Genomic DNA, 21,035 nt, shown 5'->3' on the forward strand with positions numbered 1-21,035 from the left:
GGACCCAACACAAGTGAGGAGTGGGGAGAAGCCACTCTGATTAGTAGGAGGAGGCTTGAGCCATGCTTTGGGAGAGGGAGCTACATAGGCTTGGTACAAAGAAAGATGATTGTGTATTGGGAGTGTGCCTGGATGTATGTGTCTTCTCATTTTCTTTAGTTGTTAAAGCTTAGGGAAAAATAGTTTGGCCAATTTTAAAAACAAGAACAGTAGAAAAAATATAAACTCTTCCTATTATAACAAAACGGTAGGGCCAACAAGTTCAGAGTTGGTAGAGAAAATCTCCCTAACATCTATGAATGTGCTGGTGAATTATTTTTTAATTTGGCCAAATGATGACTTGTTAATTCAGTTTATGCTGTATTTTGACCTAGCTTTTTTCACTAAGTTAGGAAAGTGTACAGCTAAGGATGTCTCTAACTAAGCTTTTGACTGCTTAATGCTGGGAGTTGGACAACAGGGGATGGATCACTTGCTAGTTGCCCTGTTTTCATTCCCTTTGGCGTGTCTGGCATTGGCCACTGGGCTAGACTAACTGTTGGTCTGATGCTGTATGGCTGTTATTATGTTATGTTAAGACCATGTTGCATGTGTCTGAGGGGAAAACTTAGTTGTGTCCTTCAAAAAGTACTGATATTTATTGGCTATAAAAAAAAAAGCAGCTCTGGAGTCACTAAGGTACATGGCGCCTTCCAGTGGTAAATGGCCAAATTGGTTCACATTGAATTTAATTCAGTAGCATGTACAACTTCAATTCTGTCCCCTTGTGCACAAGTATTGTAATAAAGCCTTCAATTATAGATCATATTTTGTTTGTCTTGAGATGCATGAGCTATTTTCCACCCACCCCATGTTAGAAACACACTTATAGGTAGAGGTGGGTGAATAATATTCACTAAATTCCTTTTTTCATAACCAGAAAACCAAAGTCTAATAATGTAGATCTGCTCAGGACTAGTTATAAGCCCTAGTATGGCACAGGACTAAGAATGAAAAACAACCTGGCTAGCAAAAATACTTTCACTCTTGGACAGATTTGTAAAAATATAGGAACCCCATATCTACTTGATTAAAATAAGCAAGGAAACAAAGTGAGAATTCTTTACTCCTTCTCTGTGTTCCACTTGCATCTTCCCAACCTTTGTGGACAAACCGTGCCTATTCGGTTGTGTTTATAATGTTATTGGAAGTTGTCAGATGATGCTATGGCAGATGGTGTTGCTAGCTCTGTTAAGCATTTTTCTTAACTGCTTATACATTCAGATTATCAGCTGTGTTGCAGTTCTTTGTGGAAGCTGAGTATCTCTTTTTCTGTCCGTCTTTCTGTCTTTTTCTCCGACTGGAATAATTACTTTGAGTTGTGGTCTATAGATTAAACCCACGCTATTAAACAAAACATTACACGGTGCCAATAAATTAGAGCGCTTTAGGCTACATCTATGCTACACACCACCAATGGAGGCGGGTAGAGTATGTGTAGCTACATGCCTAAGCAAAGAGCAGGCTGCAGCCATGTTGTGGCATGTAGCTATATGTGTCAGTGACAGGCTCTGGCAGTGGGGAAAGGATTCAGCAGCAGGGAGCTGGCAGAGGCTTTTCCTGTAGCAGGAGCCTTTCCATGCTGTGGGGGAAGGACTCCAGCAGCAGGACACTACACTGTTACTTTTAGCAGTGTAGGTGGGGAGGCATGCCTTGGGTAAGTAGAGAGCCATGTAGGTGTAACCCCCCCCCTTTCCTTCCTGGGTTACTTGGGAGCAGGCAACACTCACCTGTGTGCCTGGGCACCTGATGTTGACATTAAAGGGGATCCCAGTGGTGGTGATGGATAGGTGGGAATCCTCTATCTACCCCTCTGATGCAGTCCCTTTACTCCTAAAGGAATTTAAAATTGGTGGTGCCTCCACCTAGCTGGCCCCTGTACCCACTCAATGGCATGTCCGGGGAACCTCCAGGAATAGACCTATTCTAATTATAATCTGTGGCATGGGGTCTAACTCAAAAATACCAGTTATAAATAATATACATCCAATATGCTTAAATTAAATTAGTTAACACCTTTACTTAACAATTTAAAGAAACAGGGTAGAACAGACTAAGATTAAATGTCACTACTAATTTAATTCCACAGGGGCAGCTGAATAAAATCAACTAACAAATATAGTACACAGGAATAAATGAAACTTATCTAACTGGCATTTACACTGCCACCATTTACTCCAGCCCAGAGTGTATGCTTCTCTGGATTTCAGAGTCCTAGATACTTGCTTGTGTGGGCATGCTTGAAGATGTGACACTGGAGAGAGCAATCTGTTGGTTTTGTGTATCAGTCCAGCCAAGGCAATAAGTTGCACAACCCCTGACAATTGGAGTTGGCCCCACCAAATGTCAGCAGCTCTGGGTCCTGGTTCAATGGGAAGATCACCCTGCCTTGCCTCAGACAAGGCCTGGTCTAAACTATAGAGTTAAGTCGATGGAAGCTGCCTTAAGTTGACCTGTTAATGTATCTGTCTACACTACCAGGTCCTTTACATTGACTTAAGTCACCTCTGATGTCAACTTCTGTAATCCACCTCTGCGAGAGGCATAGTCCTTAGTTTGATTTTCATGAGCCGACTGCAAGTTAGTGCAGACGCAGTATTGTGTAATCCAACGTAATTGGCCTCCCGGTGATGTCCCACAATGCTCATCTGTGACCGCTCCAGAGACCATTCTCAACTCTGCTGCGCTGCACCCAGGTACACAGGAAATAGCCCCTCCCTTGCTAAGCCCCGGGAAGTTTTGAATTCCCATTTCCTGTTTGATCAGCACTGGGAGCATGCCAGCTTGAGCACAGCTGATCATGGAGGCTACACACCCCTAACACACTCCAGCCTGGCCTGCGCAGCAAGTGGTGGATCTCATTCTTGTGTGGGGAGAAGAGTCTGTGTGGGCAGAGTTCCGATCCAGCAGAAGAAACACTGACCTCTATGCAAAGATTGCTCGTGCAATGGGGGAGAAGGGCTACGCGAGGGGGACACAGCAGTGCCGTGTGAAAATAAAAACTTCGCCAAACATACCAGAAGGCAACAGAGGCAAACAGTCATTCTGGTGCTGAACCCCACACATGCTGGTTCTACAAGGAGCTACATGCAATTCTCAAAGGGGTGACCCTACCAGCACCCCCACAAGCAATGTGGACAGCTCACAGGGGTGTGTGTGTCTAGAGACAACAAGGAGGATTATATGGAGGAGGATAATGGGGAAACTGGCAAGCAGTGGATCCATTCTCTCCAAGAGCCAGGAAATATTTTTAACCCTGGAGCCCTGTGGGTCGCAGAACATCATGGTGGCCGCCTGTGATGCCAGGGAAGGCACCTCTGGTGAGAATACAGTTAAAATGAAAGTCCAGTTAAACTTTAGCGGGCACACACATTTGGTGGTATTGCATGTTTACTGGGAAGAAAAAGCGAGGTGATGTGGCTCTCTGCTTACAAGAGGCCACTCCAGCTATGCAGAGGTGGCCCCCAGAAAAGTCTGTTTATGTGGACTGGGATAGCCTGGGAATCCTTCATGGATATCACTAGGAAACTTTCATGGAGGTACTCTGCAATCCTTTGCAGAAGGTTCTGGGCAGGGCCGTCTTATTTCTTCCACCATGGTAGGACACTTTCCCACGCAACTCCTGAATTAATTCTGCTGGCATCATTGCAGTACACAGCATAGCAGCATAAGGACCAGGTCTATTCCCAGATGTTTGCAGCATCTCCTTTCTTTCCGCCTCTGTTACGCTCAGGAGACTGATATCACATAGGGCCGCCTAGGGGATATGGGGGAATTTCTCATTTAAAAGTGTTCTTACATTGGGGGGAGGGCATGTAGACCCTCCCAGCTCCCCACATTCCGGATTGCCAAACCACGCGGCCACTAATGTGCCTTTACTATGCTTGGCATGGGTCAGCAAGTAGTTTAAAGTGGCTGATAAGTAACTGGGGCCCCACATGAGAGATTCCACAATTTGGGAGTGAAAACATTCCCTCCTCCGCCCCGTTCGTAAACAGCTTCCCGTGGTGCTATAGGGAAGGGCCATTATTCGACTAGTTACCTGTGCTCCTGACATGAGCCTGCCATAAACTTCATTAAAAGTGCAGTCACCCATGACCTGGAGGGGCCTACTCACCATGGAGCAGCAAAACGGCACAGTGAACGGTTATGGATTCTGATTGTTGTTGCACCTTGCTTGCACCTAATGTAATAAGGGTATTTTATGAAAATGGCCTTGCTATGGAAATGTTTTATTCATGTACAATGGCTCCTTTATTTTTTCCCCAACTGACAGCTGGAAATGTGTCCTTTGGTGGGTCATCAATACCTGAAAGCATCCTTTTGGTGATCAGGAGGAGAATAGAGGACATGTTCACCAAGATAATGAACGCCTTCGGGACAACTGATGCAGAGCTGAGAGTGTGGAGGTTTTCACTGTCCGAGAAGTTTGACGTGGACATGGAGAGCAGGAAAGGTTCCAATGAGCAAGAGCGTATGGTGCAGGATGAGATGCTTCAGATTATGAGGGACCAAGCAGACATGTTGGGGCAGCTGGTTGAACTGCAGGAACAGAAGCAGGAAGATAGACTCCCTCTGCAGACCTTGGTGGACAGCTAGCCGCGCAGAATCCTCCTCCCACAAATGTTCTATTAGGCATGGGCGAAAAGTCCCTTATCCCTTTCACTTAACGGCGGGGGGTGGAGGGGGAGGGTACAAGCAACAGAAGGTGCCCATTCACAGACCTTTGATGGTCTGGAATGCAGTGTTATGTTACACAGCTGAAAATGTTTCTCCCGTTCCAACTTTACAACCCCTTTTCCCTAAGGTTACCTTTTCTTTCCGTTCTCCCTCCCTTAGATTTTGTTTTTTTAAAAAAAGTAAATGGATTTGAGAAATAAATCTTCTTTACTGAGTAGAAGCAGTGGTCTTGGGGGTGGGGGTTGGCTTTACAGGGATAGCGATACAAGCCAGGTGAAGGTTTGGGAAAGCACAATGCAGACAAGCAGTTCACATTACTGTGACTCATTACTGAAACAGGTTTTCAGAGCCTTGGGGATATGCAGTGCCCCTTGCTGTGCACTTCTTATTGCCCTGGTGTCTGGCTGCTCGAAAATGGCTGCCACACTATCTGTTTCAACTGCCCACCCCTGCAGAAAATATTCTCCCTTTTTTCCCCCACAGATATTATGGAACAGGCAGTTATAACCATGGGGATGTTCTCCTCACTAAGGCCCAACCTTGTTATTCGACTTCTCCAGCACTCTTTCAAATGACCAAAGGCACATTCAACCACCATTCTGCTTTTGCTGAGCCTTTAGTTGAACCGTTCCTTATTGCTGTCCAGTTGGCCGGTGTATGGCTTCATGAACCATAGGAGCAAGGGGTAGGCTGGGTCCCCCAGGATAACTATAGGCATCTCAACATTGTCAATATTAATTTTGTGGTCTTGAAAGAAAGTCCTGGATTGCACCTTTTTGAACAGACCCAAGTTCCTAAAGATGTGTGTGTCATGAACTTTTCCCAACCATCCTACGTTTATGTTGGTGAAATGACCCCTGTGATCCACCAGTGCTTGCAACACCATTGAAAAGTATCCCTTTTGGTTTATGTATGCTTTAGCAAGGTGGCCCGGTGCCAACATGGAGATATGCTTGCCATCTATCGCCCCACTACAATTAGGAAATCCCATCGCAGCAAAACCATCCACTATGTCCTGCACATTTCTCAGACTCACTACCCTTCATAGCAGAAGTCAATTAATGGCCCTGCACACTTGGAGCACAACCGCTCCCACAGTTAATTTACCTACTCAAAATTGATTCCCCACTGACCGGTAATTGTCTGGTGTTGCATGCTTCCAAATAGTGATCGCCACTCACTTCTCCATTGTCAGAGCAGCTCTCCTTTTTGTGTTGCTGAAGTGCCGGGGAGGGGAAAGCTCTGCACAAAATTCCTGGAAGGTGGCCTTCCACATTCTAAAGCCACTGCTCATCATCCCATACCTGGAAAACGACATGGTCCCACCAGTCAGTGCTTATTTCACAGGACCAGAAGCAGTGCTCAACAGAGTGCAGCTGCTCTGTGACTGCCATCAGTAACTGTGAATTGTCTTTTTTTCAATGGCTTGCAGCAGGGCTGCTTGCAGGACATTGCTATGTTCTGTGTGGCAGACCCTACTTTGGCTCTGGAAATATTGCAGGAGAAGGCACGAGGTGTTTGAGATGCTCACAGCAAGAGTGCACAGCTGAGCAGGCTCCATGCTTCTGGGGTTATGGCGTATGCACGGTGGTTTTAAGGCGTGAAAACCACGGGGGTTTGCCGTTGATGGGAGGGAGCACAGGGCATCATGGGATGCCAACAGAATGTTCCTATTCTCCCCTGTGACAATGTTTTGTTCCCACAAGGCACTGCACAAACTTCCCAAAATGCAGTGCAGCAAGTTGCACTTTGGGATAGCTACCCACAATGCACTGCTTTTGCATCAATGCAGGCGCTGCTAGTAAGGATGCACTCAATCGAGACAATGAGCAGGGTGTGGCCACGCACAATTGACTTCATTAATTTGGGGGCTCGAGGATAAATTAAAGTCAACTTAATTTTGTAGTGTACATAAATCCTCAGACTCTCTGCTGTGACCCTTTCCTTGCAAGTACTTTCCCTAACAACAGTGTGTGTGTGTGTGTGTGGGGGGGGGTTACTCACAGTTCCTTCACTGCAGGCCCAGTCAGCTCTAGGCACAGCAATAATCTCTGCCCTGGTTCCAGTGAATCCCTCAACAGCCTCTGAGGCTCCCTGCATGATCAAAGCCCCTGGCTTCCTAGCAGCAGCTCCTGGTATGGGCAGAGCTCCACACCAGCCATCTCACTCCTTTTCCCAAAATGGAGCCCACTGTCTGGAAGAGCAGGTCTCTCACTCTTCCTCAAGGCCTCATGGGAGTTGTAGTCTCTAAGGCTAGATTGCAGCACACAGCATCTTCCCAACTGGAACACTCCCAATAAAGTTCGGAGGCCCCTTTAGTAAAGGGTGCCTACACAGGGTATGTACTCTGGTGTACATACCCACACCCTTCAGGGGTGACTTTACTTGCCTAAGCCATGGGCCACCATCTTCATTGCTATCCATACCCATGCAAAGGGGGGCTATGCATGTATGTATGTAACCCTTCTGCCCGTCAGAGTTGGCAGCAACAAGGGCCGGGTTCAGTATCTAGGGGTTCCATTCCAATAACACAATGCAAAACTGGCTCAAGCCCCCACCCAGTGACCTGGGACAAATATATATCACCCCCGCTGGGCCCCTCCAAGAGGCAATACTTGCCCGCTCACAAGCACAGAGTCTGAGTGTAGCAAAAGCCTTTTAATAACAGAGAGAAACAATGTGGCATTATGTTGGGGAACCACCACCAACAGGATTCATAACACAACCCATGAGCAAAAAACCCACCCCAATCAATTGGAGCATGTCCTTTCCCTTTGGTTCTTGAGTCCAGCAACACAAAAGTCACCCAAAGTCCCAAAAGTCCAACAACCCAAAAGTCTCTGTCCCTGGTCAGTGCAGCGCCAGAGTTCGAAAGTTTATCTGCAGAGTTTAACCTCCCAACCTGGGTGGAGATGGGGGGGTGAAGGGGCACCTTACATGGTCTGAAGCCAATTACCCCACCTCTCCGTGGGTCTCTGCTCCACTCCACCAGCTGCTCTGCTCTGCTAGCCATCCCATGAGCCACTCCAGCCGTCCCGCAAACTACTCTGCAGTATATCTTCAGGCCCCCCCCACTTAACACAACGCTCAGAGATTTCAGCTCTTAATAATTTTAGCTCTTTTGTGATTTCAGCTTGTAGTAGAGGAGCCTCAGTGCTAGTACACCATAGACCCAAAGTGAATTCAGCTCAGCACCCTGTAACTAGACTTCTAATAGAATCAAAATTAGCTCTGATATTTCACAATGGGGAGGGAAGTACAATCACTATGTAAGGCCCTCACCAGGAGGCCCTTACCACCAGGTATTAATACCTGTCCCTGCCTCTCTTAATTCATTGAGTTTTGGAACCCATGTCCCTTGTCTAGCGAGTGCTACTTTGTTGATGGCGAGTCCCTTCATCATAACAAAAGGCAAAATACAGTTCCACTGCCCTTGAGTCACATAATCAGGATAATAACAGTTTATTCTTCCTGCCCCAATAACAGAGAAACTGGGGATCCCACAGCAGCCAAAGTGACCATTTGGGCAGCTATGGGCTCGTGCTAGGTGGGGAGGGTGTGCCTATGCAAATGAGATCAGCCCCTGAAGTTCTTTTCCACAACTTGCTACAACTCACCCCCAGATGTCAGGGTGGAGCTCATCCTGACTCTGCTTACATCTACATACTGCCAAAAGAAGCATGTAGCCTGGGGTGTGAGTGGCAGCTCATGTAAATGTAACAGTGCTAGCAGTACTCCAGCTAGCTTGCTAAAAATAGAAGTAAGAATGGGTGTGACAGGGTGCTCAGCAGGAATGGCTGAGCCAGCCCTCTGTCACTCCAGCTTCAATTAAAGGAGGTAAATTGGGGCTGGTTGGGGGAACCTGTGCCTGATTGGCAAAGGAGAGACAGCTGCCAGACTGATTAGCCTGGAGCTATATACAGGCCCAGAGGGATGACAGAAGGGAAGGGAGTGTGGTAGTGTTGCCCTTCTGGGTCCTGAGGCTAAGGCGTTCTCAAGGCTAGAACCCCCTAAGCTGTACGCGATGAGAAGGGGGTGGATGGTACTATGCAAATAAACTGCACTGGTGACTGCTGAGCCAGAAGGTCTTGGAGTAGTTTTTGGAGCAGAGGCAGGACTAAAGAGGGGCTGCTATGCCCTATTACAATGGGCTTCAGTGCTGGCTGTTTAAGCCCACCTGACCTCCCTGGGTACATACATACTCATGCAGCCTATGCCACAGTGTACCTGTCATGGTTCTCAGGGCAACCTGGATTGTGAGTCAACTTGGTATTCCCCTCCCCCTACTTCCTTGCTTGCAGCAAGAGGGATTCTTTCTTGTGGTAGCTGGGTATCAGCTCCCTGATACCACCAACTCTTCAGCTCCTCACTTAACCTTGCTATTTAACCATAGGCACACCCCAGTCTCCAAGTCCCTGACACTGGTGCAGCGTACTCCAATTTACCAGTTTTACCTTAAACCATTGGGCCTGTAAACTACACAGCCCTTGTGAGCACTCAGTGTAACATAAGTAGGCTTATCTAAGGAAGAATAAAAATTTCACTAGAAATGAAAGTGGCAGAAATAAATGGCTATAATACTAAAATAAATGTGAATTTGGGACTATGCTTACCAATAGTTCTCTTCCCTAGCTAATAAAGTCGGTTTCCCTCCCCAAAGTTCAGTCTCTTGCAGGGCTGGTTGGTTTCACAAGAACCAACCGGGGGCAGAGGGGCTTTCATGAACATTTGTGTCCTGGGTTTCCACTAGTGAATGGATCCAGACTGCTTCTCCCTTCTCTGTGTTATGCTGAAAACAGCCTTTTGTTTCTATCTGTGGCCGGGGTGAAGCTCTGTCTGTTGTAATGTTCTTCTTTCAAATCCAAGAAGTATTGATTGTTTCATGGAGCATCTGATGGTTTTCCTTGGATAGTTTTGGGAGGGAGCAAGGACTAGTCAACTGAGCCTTGCATTACCTCACTGGCTGATTAGGAAGAGTGATCATGCTCTCTTTCTTGAATGGGTCATCAACAAGGGCAGACCCCTTCCTGGTGATTAAATTCTACTCCAAGTCCATAAGGCTTCCTTTCAATATATTTGATATTATTTCTTAAATAATACATGTACATACATCTAGCAATGATTGAGTCTTGACAGGTTATGAGCTTTCTGGAGATCCCTCATGTGATATCCATTATGGATAAATACCCTGCAAGATATGGGTTTGGTGTAGTGAGTTTATCAGATCTGAGGTGAGAGCTGTTTACAAAGAACTGGGAACCTTTTGCCAATGGGTCTCTGTGCCACATCCTCACTTTCATTTTTAGCAAGCTACAGTGCAGCTAGAGTGCGTACATCTACAGGAACTGTCTTTCACACCCCAGGCTTTGTTGCAGAGGTATCCTTGGAGAATCTTTATTGTCCTACCCAAGTACACTTCAGTTCATAGCTTGTGCAATGAATTTGGAGGGGTGGGTATATAAGGGATTGAGTCCAACCCACAACTCCCTGCATCTTTATTTCTATCCTAACACCCTATTCCATGTGTGTGCTGGGCAGGACTGCAACCAGTGAAACTCAGAATGGAATAGCATTTACCCTGCAGATTTTTGAAATCCAAGCAGAAACCTTTGAAGAAGATGTAAAAGTCATTAGTTCTGAACAGAGTGTGAAAGCTGGTGATTAAATCTTATGCAAACGCAGATTGTGCTTTAAAGTATATCAGGTATCTAAATTCAGAAGGAACAAAAACAATCCCCCAGAAGCTACAGTATGTCTTGAAACTACAAAGGGAAATCAGGCTGATCAGCCCTATGCCAGAGAGCTGAATGCTGATACATTTCAAATGCCGAATAGGTTTCAGGAGAATTTAGCTTCCTCACAGTAACTGTAGCCGAGAGAGGGGGAAAAAGAAAACAAATACTTTATGCAGAGATGAGGGCCAAAGAGTGGTTTTATGAACACAAGGCTTCCCAATGGCAAAAGAGGGCGAGTTATTTTGCTGTTGTGGGACATCTGCAGCCATCCACGGAAGGACTGGTGGGTGGAAGCCAAACCACAAAGAAATTAGACTTTATCAGTGGAAACAGAGGGCTTTGTTTTAAAAGGTTATTAGGCAGAGTTTAAATTTCATTTCATGTGTCTGGGATTCTAAATCAGTGGTGTGCTAAGAGTTTAAAACTATAATTTTAATTAGTCTGTTGTACTCCATGTAATATAATGGCAGCAGGATTACCCGCACACTCCTGCTTTCTTTGCTAGGCACAGCATGTGGCCTGTGGCTCCTGAGTAACAGCATAGCTGGGAGACTTGACACCAAAGCGGGCTCTAAATGGACTTTGGCTTAGGTCCCTCACAAAAACTGGAGATAGATAACAAATGGGAATTGTCAGGGATGCCATAATTGTGAAAACAATGATAAATGAGCCTGTATAAAGGAAGCTGATTCCAGCAATATTCCATCAACTCTGTTTTAAACTGCTTTTAATTAGCAGCACATATGCAAATGAATCCAGATTATAAACCAGAACTCCTATAAAAAGAAAACTATGCTTCTGCCCACCTGCCCTACTTACTAGAGACAGTGTAAGACTATTATTTTTCATATATTTCAGTGCATGCTAAATCTTATTTGCTGTGTGAATATTATAGCTGGCTTAAAATTTAAACCAGATATCTCTTTCATTGCAAATCAGGTTGCCCCCTCCCCAACCCTTTTCAAATGGTGCTTATGCTTTTCTTTTAAGGAGGCTGATAGGAAATATGGAAACTTCTATTACTACTCAGCCATAATATTATCCCTCATCTACCATAGGGATACCCAAAGAACAGTTTGAAGGCCAAGTGCAGCCTACAGTAATCTAAAAAGCACACAATGGCTGTCTGCTAGCTCTCACTGTGTGTGTGTGTGAAAAAGAATTTTATTAGATTGGCAGCATTGTCATTAGAGATTGTTTTATGTTTTCCTTGCTGTGAACTCAAGCCAGAAACAAGTTCTGTTAATCTATCACACAAGCTACTGTATAAGCACAAGCAAATACTATCACCCAAAATGACATGATTCTGTATGTCTGTGATGATCAGCGTGTGTGTGGGTGTGTATATTTCCATGCATATTAAGTGTAGCCTTGTATCTCCTGGAAAGTTACCCTTTGGGGTTATAAATTTTGGATGCTGGTGTGCTATGCCAAGAGCTGCTAAGAAAAAAATTCACCACCCTGTAAGCAGTTTAGATCTTGCAGTAGAGGGAGGGCTAAACTCCATGAATGATACTCCTTCACAGATCTCCTGCAAGTAGAGAACTGTACATCAGTAGACATAATTTTGCTTTACAGCTGTTTTTTGGGGTGCTATGATAAGAGCGGTTGCCTGGTAGAGGACTAACTTTGTTTAAATCATAGAGTTTAAGTACCAGAGATGGAATATAGACCAATAAGTTATCCAGTCCTCTTCCCTTCTCATGAAGGGTTGTTTCTAATAGTACATTTGTTTCAAGTGTTCTGTCAAGTCTAATTTATATGCATTAAGCAATAGAGTTCCCCCACCTCCTCTTGTGGCAGATGAAGGGTAGGTTTACTTTGTGGTTAAGGTACTAGACTGGGACTCAGACTTTGAGTTGAATTCCTGATTCTGCCCCAGAATTCCTATATGAACAGTCATTCAATCTCTCTGTGCCTTAGATCCACAACTGTACTCCCCATTTCAATAATTCTCTATTGTGTCAATTTAGATTTTAATCTCTTTTAGTTAGGGACTCTCTTTTCCTGGTTGAAAAATTTCAACTGAAAAATTCTCATTTGACAAAAAGGGGTTTTGTTGAAAACAATTCCCCCCCCCCCCCAGGAAAAGTGTCCTAATTGATGGGAAATCTCAAAACAAAATTTAAAAAAAATAATTTAATTTTTTGAACTATAACCATACCTTACAGGCAACTATTTCTTGATTGCCAAAGCAGGCAAACTCAGCCTGTGCAGGTAAAGTAGTGAAGGAAATTTCACTTCTAGAATCCCTGTTCAGCTCTTAAGTAGTTACATGGCTCCTCTGTAGTATCTGAGCACCTCCTCACTGTCTCTAATGTAGTTTACCTCACAAGAGTGTTGTGAAGTTAGAAAGAACTTAATCTCTGACTCTGTTCCCCATCTGTTAAATAGGGGGTAAAGTGACTTGGCCAGGGTCACACAGGAGAGGCTGTCGTAGAACAAGGAATTGAACCCAGTCCTAAGTCAGTGCCTCACCATTGGCTGAGCTTTCCTTTATTGGTCTTAGAATTGATCTTATTTTTGGGTCTAAACGACTAGAGCCTTCTCTTAACTTGACTTGCAGGCTGCAAATACTTTGAGGCAAGAATTCCATCTTCACAGTGTCAGACTTTCTGAGTTACTTATTTCTTTTGCTGCCCACTCATCACATTGTCTTTTTGGATGCTGCTCTGTGAGAAACTACAAAGCTTTCTGATCAGATTGCACATCGAAACCCATCTCCAGCTTTATGAGGAGTATTACTGATGTTGGTTTGGGGGCAGATTTGCAGGGGAGGCATTTCTGCCTACAGTCTAAATTTTACCTCTAGAAGTGAAAAAGCTGTTTTGCTTGTTCTAAAGAAAAAAATAAACTAAAGGCATATGGTGTTCATGCTGAATTGGCTTAAAATTGGACATGGTGTGTAGGGGCTGTCCAGCTATTGCTGATGTATAAAATTGTCAAATTGGTAGATTATGCTATAGTCTTTCAGCCTGATAGATGGATGTGTGTATCATTATTAGTGCTGCACCAACTGATAAATTATACTGATCTGTTTGAGAGAGTTTAATATGTGGTGCCTGTGGGGCTCGAAGAGACCTACAGCTTTGAAAAAAGAACGCAATTTCTGAAGACATCCTCTAGAGATGAAGATTTTGATTCATATGGCTGTGTATTAATGGGGAAAAGTTGTGCCTATGAGAAATATATCAATAGGCCAGAGACGAAGGAAACCTAAAGTAACACAAAAAGAGTATGCACACTCCAAAGGGGTCTATTTTGTGCTCTGAACCTGCTAAATTCACAAACAAGCAGCAGGAGTCTCAGAACAGCAGTGAGATTTGACTTCTCCCAGCTACCATGCTAATTAGGTGCTAGGATGCTAATCAGGATGATGCCTGTTTAACCCCATTAAAAATATTGTTGTACCTTTTATTTGCTCTCACAGATGTATGAGATTGATAGCACTGTTGAAAGCCAGGTATAATGCGCGCAGTCCACTGCTATTTATCATCGTAGCTCTGTCAGGAAAGCCGCCATCATGCTCTGCAACATGCTACAACAAATCTCACAGTGATTTTTGTGATTATTTCTATTACATTAGCATCTAGAGGCACAAACTGAGCACTGTACAAAATGCTATCCCTGCCACATAATACTTAGTCTAAGTAGAGCATGCAAAGTATGAGGGCTCAGTCCTACCTTTTAGCTCTCCTTTACTTTTTGGATTTAACTTTCTAGCACAGTTTCACCTATATTTGTTTCTGAACCTGAGCAAGTTGCTTAATAAGTGCTTTCCATGTTTGTTTTGGTGGCTGTTACAGGTAATGACAAACATGTGCAGTGGCTTCATGGGAGTGATGGTGAGATCTGGGTCTGGATTATGGGAGACTCCCCAGGTGACAAGCCATATGAACAGATTTCTGAGGAACTAATAGCAGAACGAGCCAGGCAGCAAGCACAGAAGGAAGCAGAAGAACTATGGTGAGGTTTTATGACTCTGAATTGATGGCCCATTTGACACACTGACACAACTATTGGAAAAACTGGAATAAAAAAATCCATATTTTAAAATTTATTTAGAATTCTTTAGTGAAAAATGCCCCTTTCAAACCAGTAGGAGTGATATTGAGATTAGGCTGGGTCTGATCATGATCTAAACTATTTACCTGCTCAGTTGGGTTGTTTTTTAGTTTGCAATCTGCTTTTGGATGACAAATCAGAAATAGCTGCTGTAGTCAGGGATAAAAATTTCTGACTGAAGTTTGGCACATAAAGCCTATTGCTGAGTGGCTTATTTGCATGTTAGTATAATTGACTCAGGAAAGTGTCATTAACTGTATTTCTAATGGAGCCTATGACAGCTTTGGAATTGGTCAGAGGGTGTGTTGATACCCAATGGCATTGAGAGATGAGGCCCCATGTAGATCTCGCTCTGTGGTAATGCTCTGAACAGGGATTGGACAATGTGGTGTCATTTCATATTTATTCTTTTTATTAGATGTTCTTAGTTAAAGTCAAAATATGCTGCTTCTGAATGTGGATGCTGTATATTTCACTTGGGATTCAGACATCAATCTGTGCTTGGCCTTTTACATTGTCACCAGTAATAAAGATTTTGCCACTGGAATTTAGCAGATAGCTTTGTTGATGTGTGAGGCAGAATGGATTTCAGATCACTGTCCCATTGCTGCTTTGGCTTTGCATTGCTGACAAGAAATATCTGGTTTTCATCAGAAAAGGAAATAGCTATGGTCTGAACCAAAGACATCCAATGAACAAATTTCTGATTTTTAGAAGGTGCTATTTTTAGTCACTTTCCAAGACTGAAAATGTCTGTCCCCTGGGTGTGTGCTTGGAATTAGGCTTATTGTACTTCACTTGTTAAATACATTTTAAATTCTTTTTTCCATGTATATTTTCCTAGACTCTTACATGAACCAGTTAGTATCACTGATAGTAATAAGAATCTAGGCTTGTTTACTCAATAATCGTTTCTTCTCTCTTCCTAAAGAGCAGTCTCTAACTTTGTTTTGTTTTTTTCAAATTCTTTTCTGAAGGAAGCAAAAAGAGGCTGAAATTACAAAGAAATTCCGGGATGCTATGGCTAAGGAGAAAGCCAAAATAGTGGCAGAAAAATGGAAAATAGAAACAGAAGATCGAAAAGCCAAACTGATGGAGGAAAAAATTCAGGAGGAATTAAAGGTTTGCATGCAATCATCTTTCGCCTTTATATTCATTTTTCCCCATGTAAATTCACAACTCCTATCACCTGTAAGCATTACAATCTTTTTCTACTGGAATGTATAAATAGCACCATTGTATTCATTAGAACAGCTGGGTGAATAACTTTAAACATGTTCCATTATCACATTCACAAATGTCACAACAGTGATTGCATAGGTTATTCAGCTAACAAAGTTACGGAATTGGTTATAGATGCTGGATGAATTATAATAATAATAATAATAGGAGGGGGAAAACATACTTGCATAACTTTTTTGAAGATGTTAAAATTTGTTAAACATTCTGTTAATATTTGATAAGTAGTTGATGTATGTATGTAATCTCAAAATGCTTTCACTATTTTTTTCTTTAATATAATGAGGAGCTGATCCTGCTCCAATTAAATTAATGGGAAAATTGCAATTGATTCTGATGGGTGAAGGCCGTTTGACTAATTTTAGTTGTAATTTTCTATAACATCTTCCATGTGGTTAGTTCTCAATGGTTGTTTAATTCTTAGGGCACATCTGCATTGCAGCTATGCTACTACAATGCGATAGTGTAGACTCAGCAATGCAAGGGGGGTTTCTGTTCAAGTTAATACATCTCTCTGAGAGACTGTAGTTAGGTCAAGAGAAGAGTGTGTAATGTGGTGGTACAGGACTGGCAGGTAATATGGTCTGCTTGAGGATCCACAAGGTAACCCTTTGGATTTCAGGAGATCTGCATACAGCAGCTGCCTGACACATGGCTCTCATCTCCCCTTAGCATTGACACCTTGCTTATGCTATTCCCCCTCCCTGGGACTGTCCACAAGTTCCATCTCCATTAGTGTGTAGAAACTATTGAGAGAGTTAATGCTCCTCACCATGCTACTCAATGCGGGTCCTAGGGCCGAAACATTCAGCTTTAACTCATGCAGCGATTTTTCTCATCAGTTATGGTCCTTTACATCACATGTTCCTCTATGGAAATTGGCGGTACCAAGACTCCTCTATCAGATCACTAATTTTAGCTGGTCAGCTTGTGTAGTGTTGGGTGAGGGAGCTGCTAGTGGGTATGTGGAGCATGGCAGGAACATATCCTGTAGCCTGTCTTTTGCACAGGTCACTGATAATTTTGGTGTAATTAACTTGAATTTACATCTGCACTTACCTTGAAAGAGGAGAGAATTGGGCCCTTGGATCTTATGTCAATGTTTGATAATGAAACTATAACTTTCAGGTGGCTTTATTAAAGCATGTACTGTAAGTGGAATAACTCTATGCAGCTCCACCTCTGCATCTCAGAAAGCAAAGCCCTATTGAACTAAGACCCATATGGCCTTGCCCACATCACAAGTTGCCACTCAAACTACACTGGCAGCTTCTAGAATAGCATTGCCCTTTGTTCAGATATAATGGAATGAAGCTCTTCAAACTTAGTGCTGCTCTTATATATCAGAGGGCCATTGCAAAGCAGGGTAACAAGTAGCCTCGTGACAGCTTCACTAGTCAGCCAACATAACTACATGTGTTTAGGGAAAATTAATTATTCTCTTAGAAGCTTTTGGTACAATTTTAAAGTAATAGTGCCAGATTCTGTCCTCACTTAAATTGATGTAAATCTGAAGTCAGTGAAGCAATTGGCTCTTGCTCCCACAATTCTTCTGGGAGCTGGAGGGTATCCCACAGTCCGTAACACAAATTGTGCAGCATGCTGTGAGGCTGGAAGCACTGCAGGACTTACACTGGAGTAACTAGGGCCAGAACCTGCCCCTGATGCCTTTGACATACAGTGGGAAAAGTGTTCTTGGTTGTTTTGGGTTTTTTTGTTGTTGTTTTTTTTTTACTATCCCATAACTCAAAAACATCTGAAGGGATTTTGTTGAAAATTAAACAAAGCAAAATTACTTGAAACCAGAAGCCTACTTCAAAAGAAAATGTTCAGCCCCAAAGGTGAATACTTCAGTTTGTGAAGACATGAGGTTATGGATGAAAATGCTTTTTGTAGTAGTTGCTTATTGTAGGTGCTACTAGCACCAACAATAAATTACAGCATGTTGCTCTATTAACTTGAGGCCCCAATCTTGCAGTCAGGTGTGCACCTTGCTAACAGTGGCAGGTGGATTAACTTCAGTGGGCTCTGCATTGGCACTAAATGTACGGCTCTGCATGGATCTGATTGCAGGATCGGCATCTTGTAATATAAAAAATCTTTGCTCCCTAGACGTTTATAAAGCATCTCATCAATCCCTAATCTGATTTTCTTTTAAGAGTAACATTTATGTCTAGTTTTGTAGGTTTGCTTAAAAACAATAAAGATGCTTAAAAGACTCTACAGCCTCACCAGATGGCAATCCTGGTCAGTTGTTAAGCTTTATGTTCTCTGGCATGTCCAGATCTTAACTTCCACTCCATTTATTCCTTTTGCAACCACCAAATTCAATATTTACAATAAGTCCATTCAGCAATAATAAAACTGAAAAATAGGAAAGAGGCATTTAGCATTAAAAAAATATTGCTTTACTTACCTCTAACTACAAGAAACAAATTAGAAAAAACCCAGGCTGCAGTGAAAAAGGTGAATTGGTTAATAATCTATTCATGTTTGACTGTAATCAGTGAAATCCTGAAGAAATGTGCCTTTCATGAATGATTCAGGGGATGGAATGAGATGCAGATCGGTTAACAAGCCCACTTTAACAAGTTTAAAATATTTAACACCTCATTAATCATCCTTCTGTGATGATGACCAGACCATATTTAAAACAGTCTCTGAAAAGGGGAATAAAAACCCGAATGCCATTAAAGTTCCATCATTGTGAAGCATTTTGATTTGGGAAATTAAAGCTTGCAGTCCGTTTTGCTGATGTGTTTAATTTCAAACATCTTGCATCACAATTCCCCCTTTTCAGTTAGCTTTTATTCCTCTTGGCATATCATGGGACTCTAAAGTTGGCTGGACTAGATAAATCAGATTTTCACTTATCACAGTGAGTGATGATCCCTGTTTTCCTTTTGCCAATACTAATCTGGCCTTTCTTGGTGCTGCTTAAGCAGAGATGCATTTAATTTATGATGCCAGAGTCTAAGTGTTGACTTCTTTATTTTTGCAACTTAAGGACAGCTACTCTTTTATGCACCTTTTTGCAATGGACAAATAAGCGAGCCTATTACTGGCATTAATCTTATGCTAATTCACACAGCTATGAGAGCATGGGCACTATTTTTTCTTTTAAACTGTGATCAGTTGCTGCTGCTGTTTTTGTTCTTGAAGAAAGTTGAATAACAAGCACATTGGCCCAAATGAAAGATATGATTTTCGGCCATCCAGGTGAGAGCAGAATTCTTCAGCTACACTTTAGAAATAACAGTGGTATGATTCTTTTAATGATGTCATCTGCTCCCCATTCCACAAGGAAATCTTAAATTGTCATGCAGATAGTTCATTACCATTGAGGTGCCTGCCAGGAAGAATATTCACACAGCTGACTGCAAAGCTAGACTGGTTTTTTTGTTATGAAATGTTTGCAAAATGAAGTGCATATTAACAAAAAAATTCAACGTTTTTTAAAAAGCATTTAAAAACAGGTGGGTGGTGGGACTTTAAAATTTATCGGATCAGTTTGACGCTGAAGAGCTAGGTATTCTGTGAGATCGTCATACTTGGATCGCTGCTGAACAACTCAGGGCTTGTCTGTATATAAGTCCATACAAGTCTGGGGTTGGGTGCTAAAAGTTCCCTAATGAGCTTTGATTTACTCCGCTTTGAAACAGGAGTAGATCAGAGCACACGAGGGACTTTCTAGTGTGTAGCAGCAGAGTCCGCATGGCCAGTTAGTCTGTGGCATGCGAGTACAAGGTAGACTTACACCTCAGGTCACTGCTCACTAGCTGTTTGTAAAGACAAGCCATAACTCGTGATTTGAACCAAAATTATTCAGGGAAGAAGAGAAAGTTAATTAAGGCTCCCATTCTGAGTAGAGATGCTTTCCTGGACAGCATTTAGGGCAAGGCATGTGCTTAAATCCCATTGAAGTCAATGGGATGTAAGCATGTGCCTAAGTTCTTTCCTGAATCAGGACCTGACACACTATGGGCATGATTTTGCAGATACTGACTACCAGCTGCAGAGTTTAGCAATGAGTAGTCTCATTGAACTGTATGTCACTATTCATGGTAGTCACTATGGGTGCAATACTGTAAGGCGTTAAACGCTCTCTTACCTGATCCAGTGAAGCACCTAAACTCACACTTACCTTGAAGCATGTGAGGGGGTCCCACTGATGTAATGTGGACTACTCACTTTTTTAAAGTTAAGCACATACTTAGGGGCTTTGCTGGATCAGGCCAGAGTGCTCAGTGCCTGCAGCATTAAGCTCTATACCCACTCATTATCATATGTAGGTGTGATGCTGGCAGACCAGGTGCTAGCTCATGCCAAGGCTCCAGGCCTCACTGAACACTTATAAAGGCACAACTGAAAACCAGTCTTGTTTACCTGTGTGTTATCATCATCAAAATAGACATTAGATGTTAAGTTGATCAGTGTGTGTTTAGACTTTATAAAATGTTTGTAGGATGCTGCATGTATTGATCTTGCTTATAACCTCTGTAGCCAATGGTATAAAGTTATAGTGAGTGTTTGCATATCACAAGTAACTTGTAGCTGGGGCATGCAATCAAGCTTATCCATGTTGTAACTCTGTTGAACTCAGTGGGTTCACCAGGGATGAGTTTGGTGTGCTGTCTCTTAATCTCAGTAATTTAGTAATACCTACCTAATAGTTCTGATCAAAAACTCTGAGCACAAAGAGAGGAAAATCTTAGTGGCTTTTTTGTTCTTTAAGGAAGACCTTTTTCATCCAACTGCCTTTTTAGCTGTGACAAAAGTTAGTGAGCTGTCTAATTTCTACTGGGCAATTGCACTGAAGTTATCCCTATCCTATATTTGTGAAAGTTTTTGATATTTCATTGTTAGAAAAGTCATATTTTCCTCATTTAGCCCAATAGTGGTTGTGCTAACTGGTTATCTTTATTTAGGATATTTGCCAAGAAGTAGCATCTAGGTCTGATATTTTCCACAAGCAAGTAGATTTACAGGACACATCTGAGCCACTAATGAAAAGAATAACTTACGTTTTATATAGCTTCTTACATGCTGAAGGCATCCCAGTACAAGGATAACTATCACCAGTGACATGTAGCCACTTCCTGGGTGAAACACAGCAGGCTAGATTTTCAGCTGCTGTAAATCTGAGGATTTAAAGCTCATGATCTGGCCTTATAATATGGAACAGACTTCCTCAGAAGGTTGTGGAAGCCCCTTCACTGGAGTTTTTCAAAAGGAGGTTGGACAGCCGTCTATCTTGGATAGTTTATACACAACAAA

The 21,035-nt window shown here is 42.7% G+C and overlaps 1 protein-coding gene across 1 annotated transcript in view; it reads left to right on the plus strand.

The window, feature by feature from the left end:
• The window catches only part of SH2D4B (SH2 domain containing 4B), a 99,857-nt gene that overhangs the window by 13,676 nt on the left and 65,146 nt on the right, over positions 1–21,035 (plus strand). Inside the window, exons 2-3 of the mRNA XM_074959941.1 lie at positions 14,261–14,420; positions 15,497–15,641. Of these exons, the coding sequence (XP_074816042.1) occupies positions 14,261–14,420; positions 15,497–15,641 (305 nt within the window). The remainder of the gene's footprint in view (positions 1–14,260; positions 14,421–15,496; positions 15,642–21,035) is intronic.

Source organism: Natator depressus, chromosome 7 (genome assembly GCF_965152275.1).
Source record: "Natator depressus isolate rNatDep1 chromosome 7, rNatDep2.hap1, whole genome shotgun sequence".
NCBI lineage: Eukaryota > Metazoa > Chordata > Testudines > Cheloniidae > Natator > Natator depressus.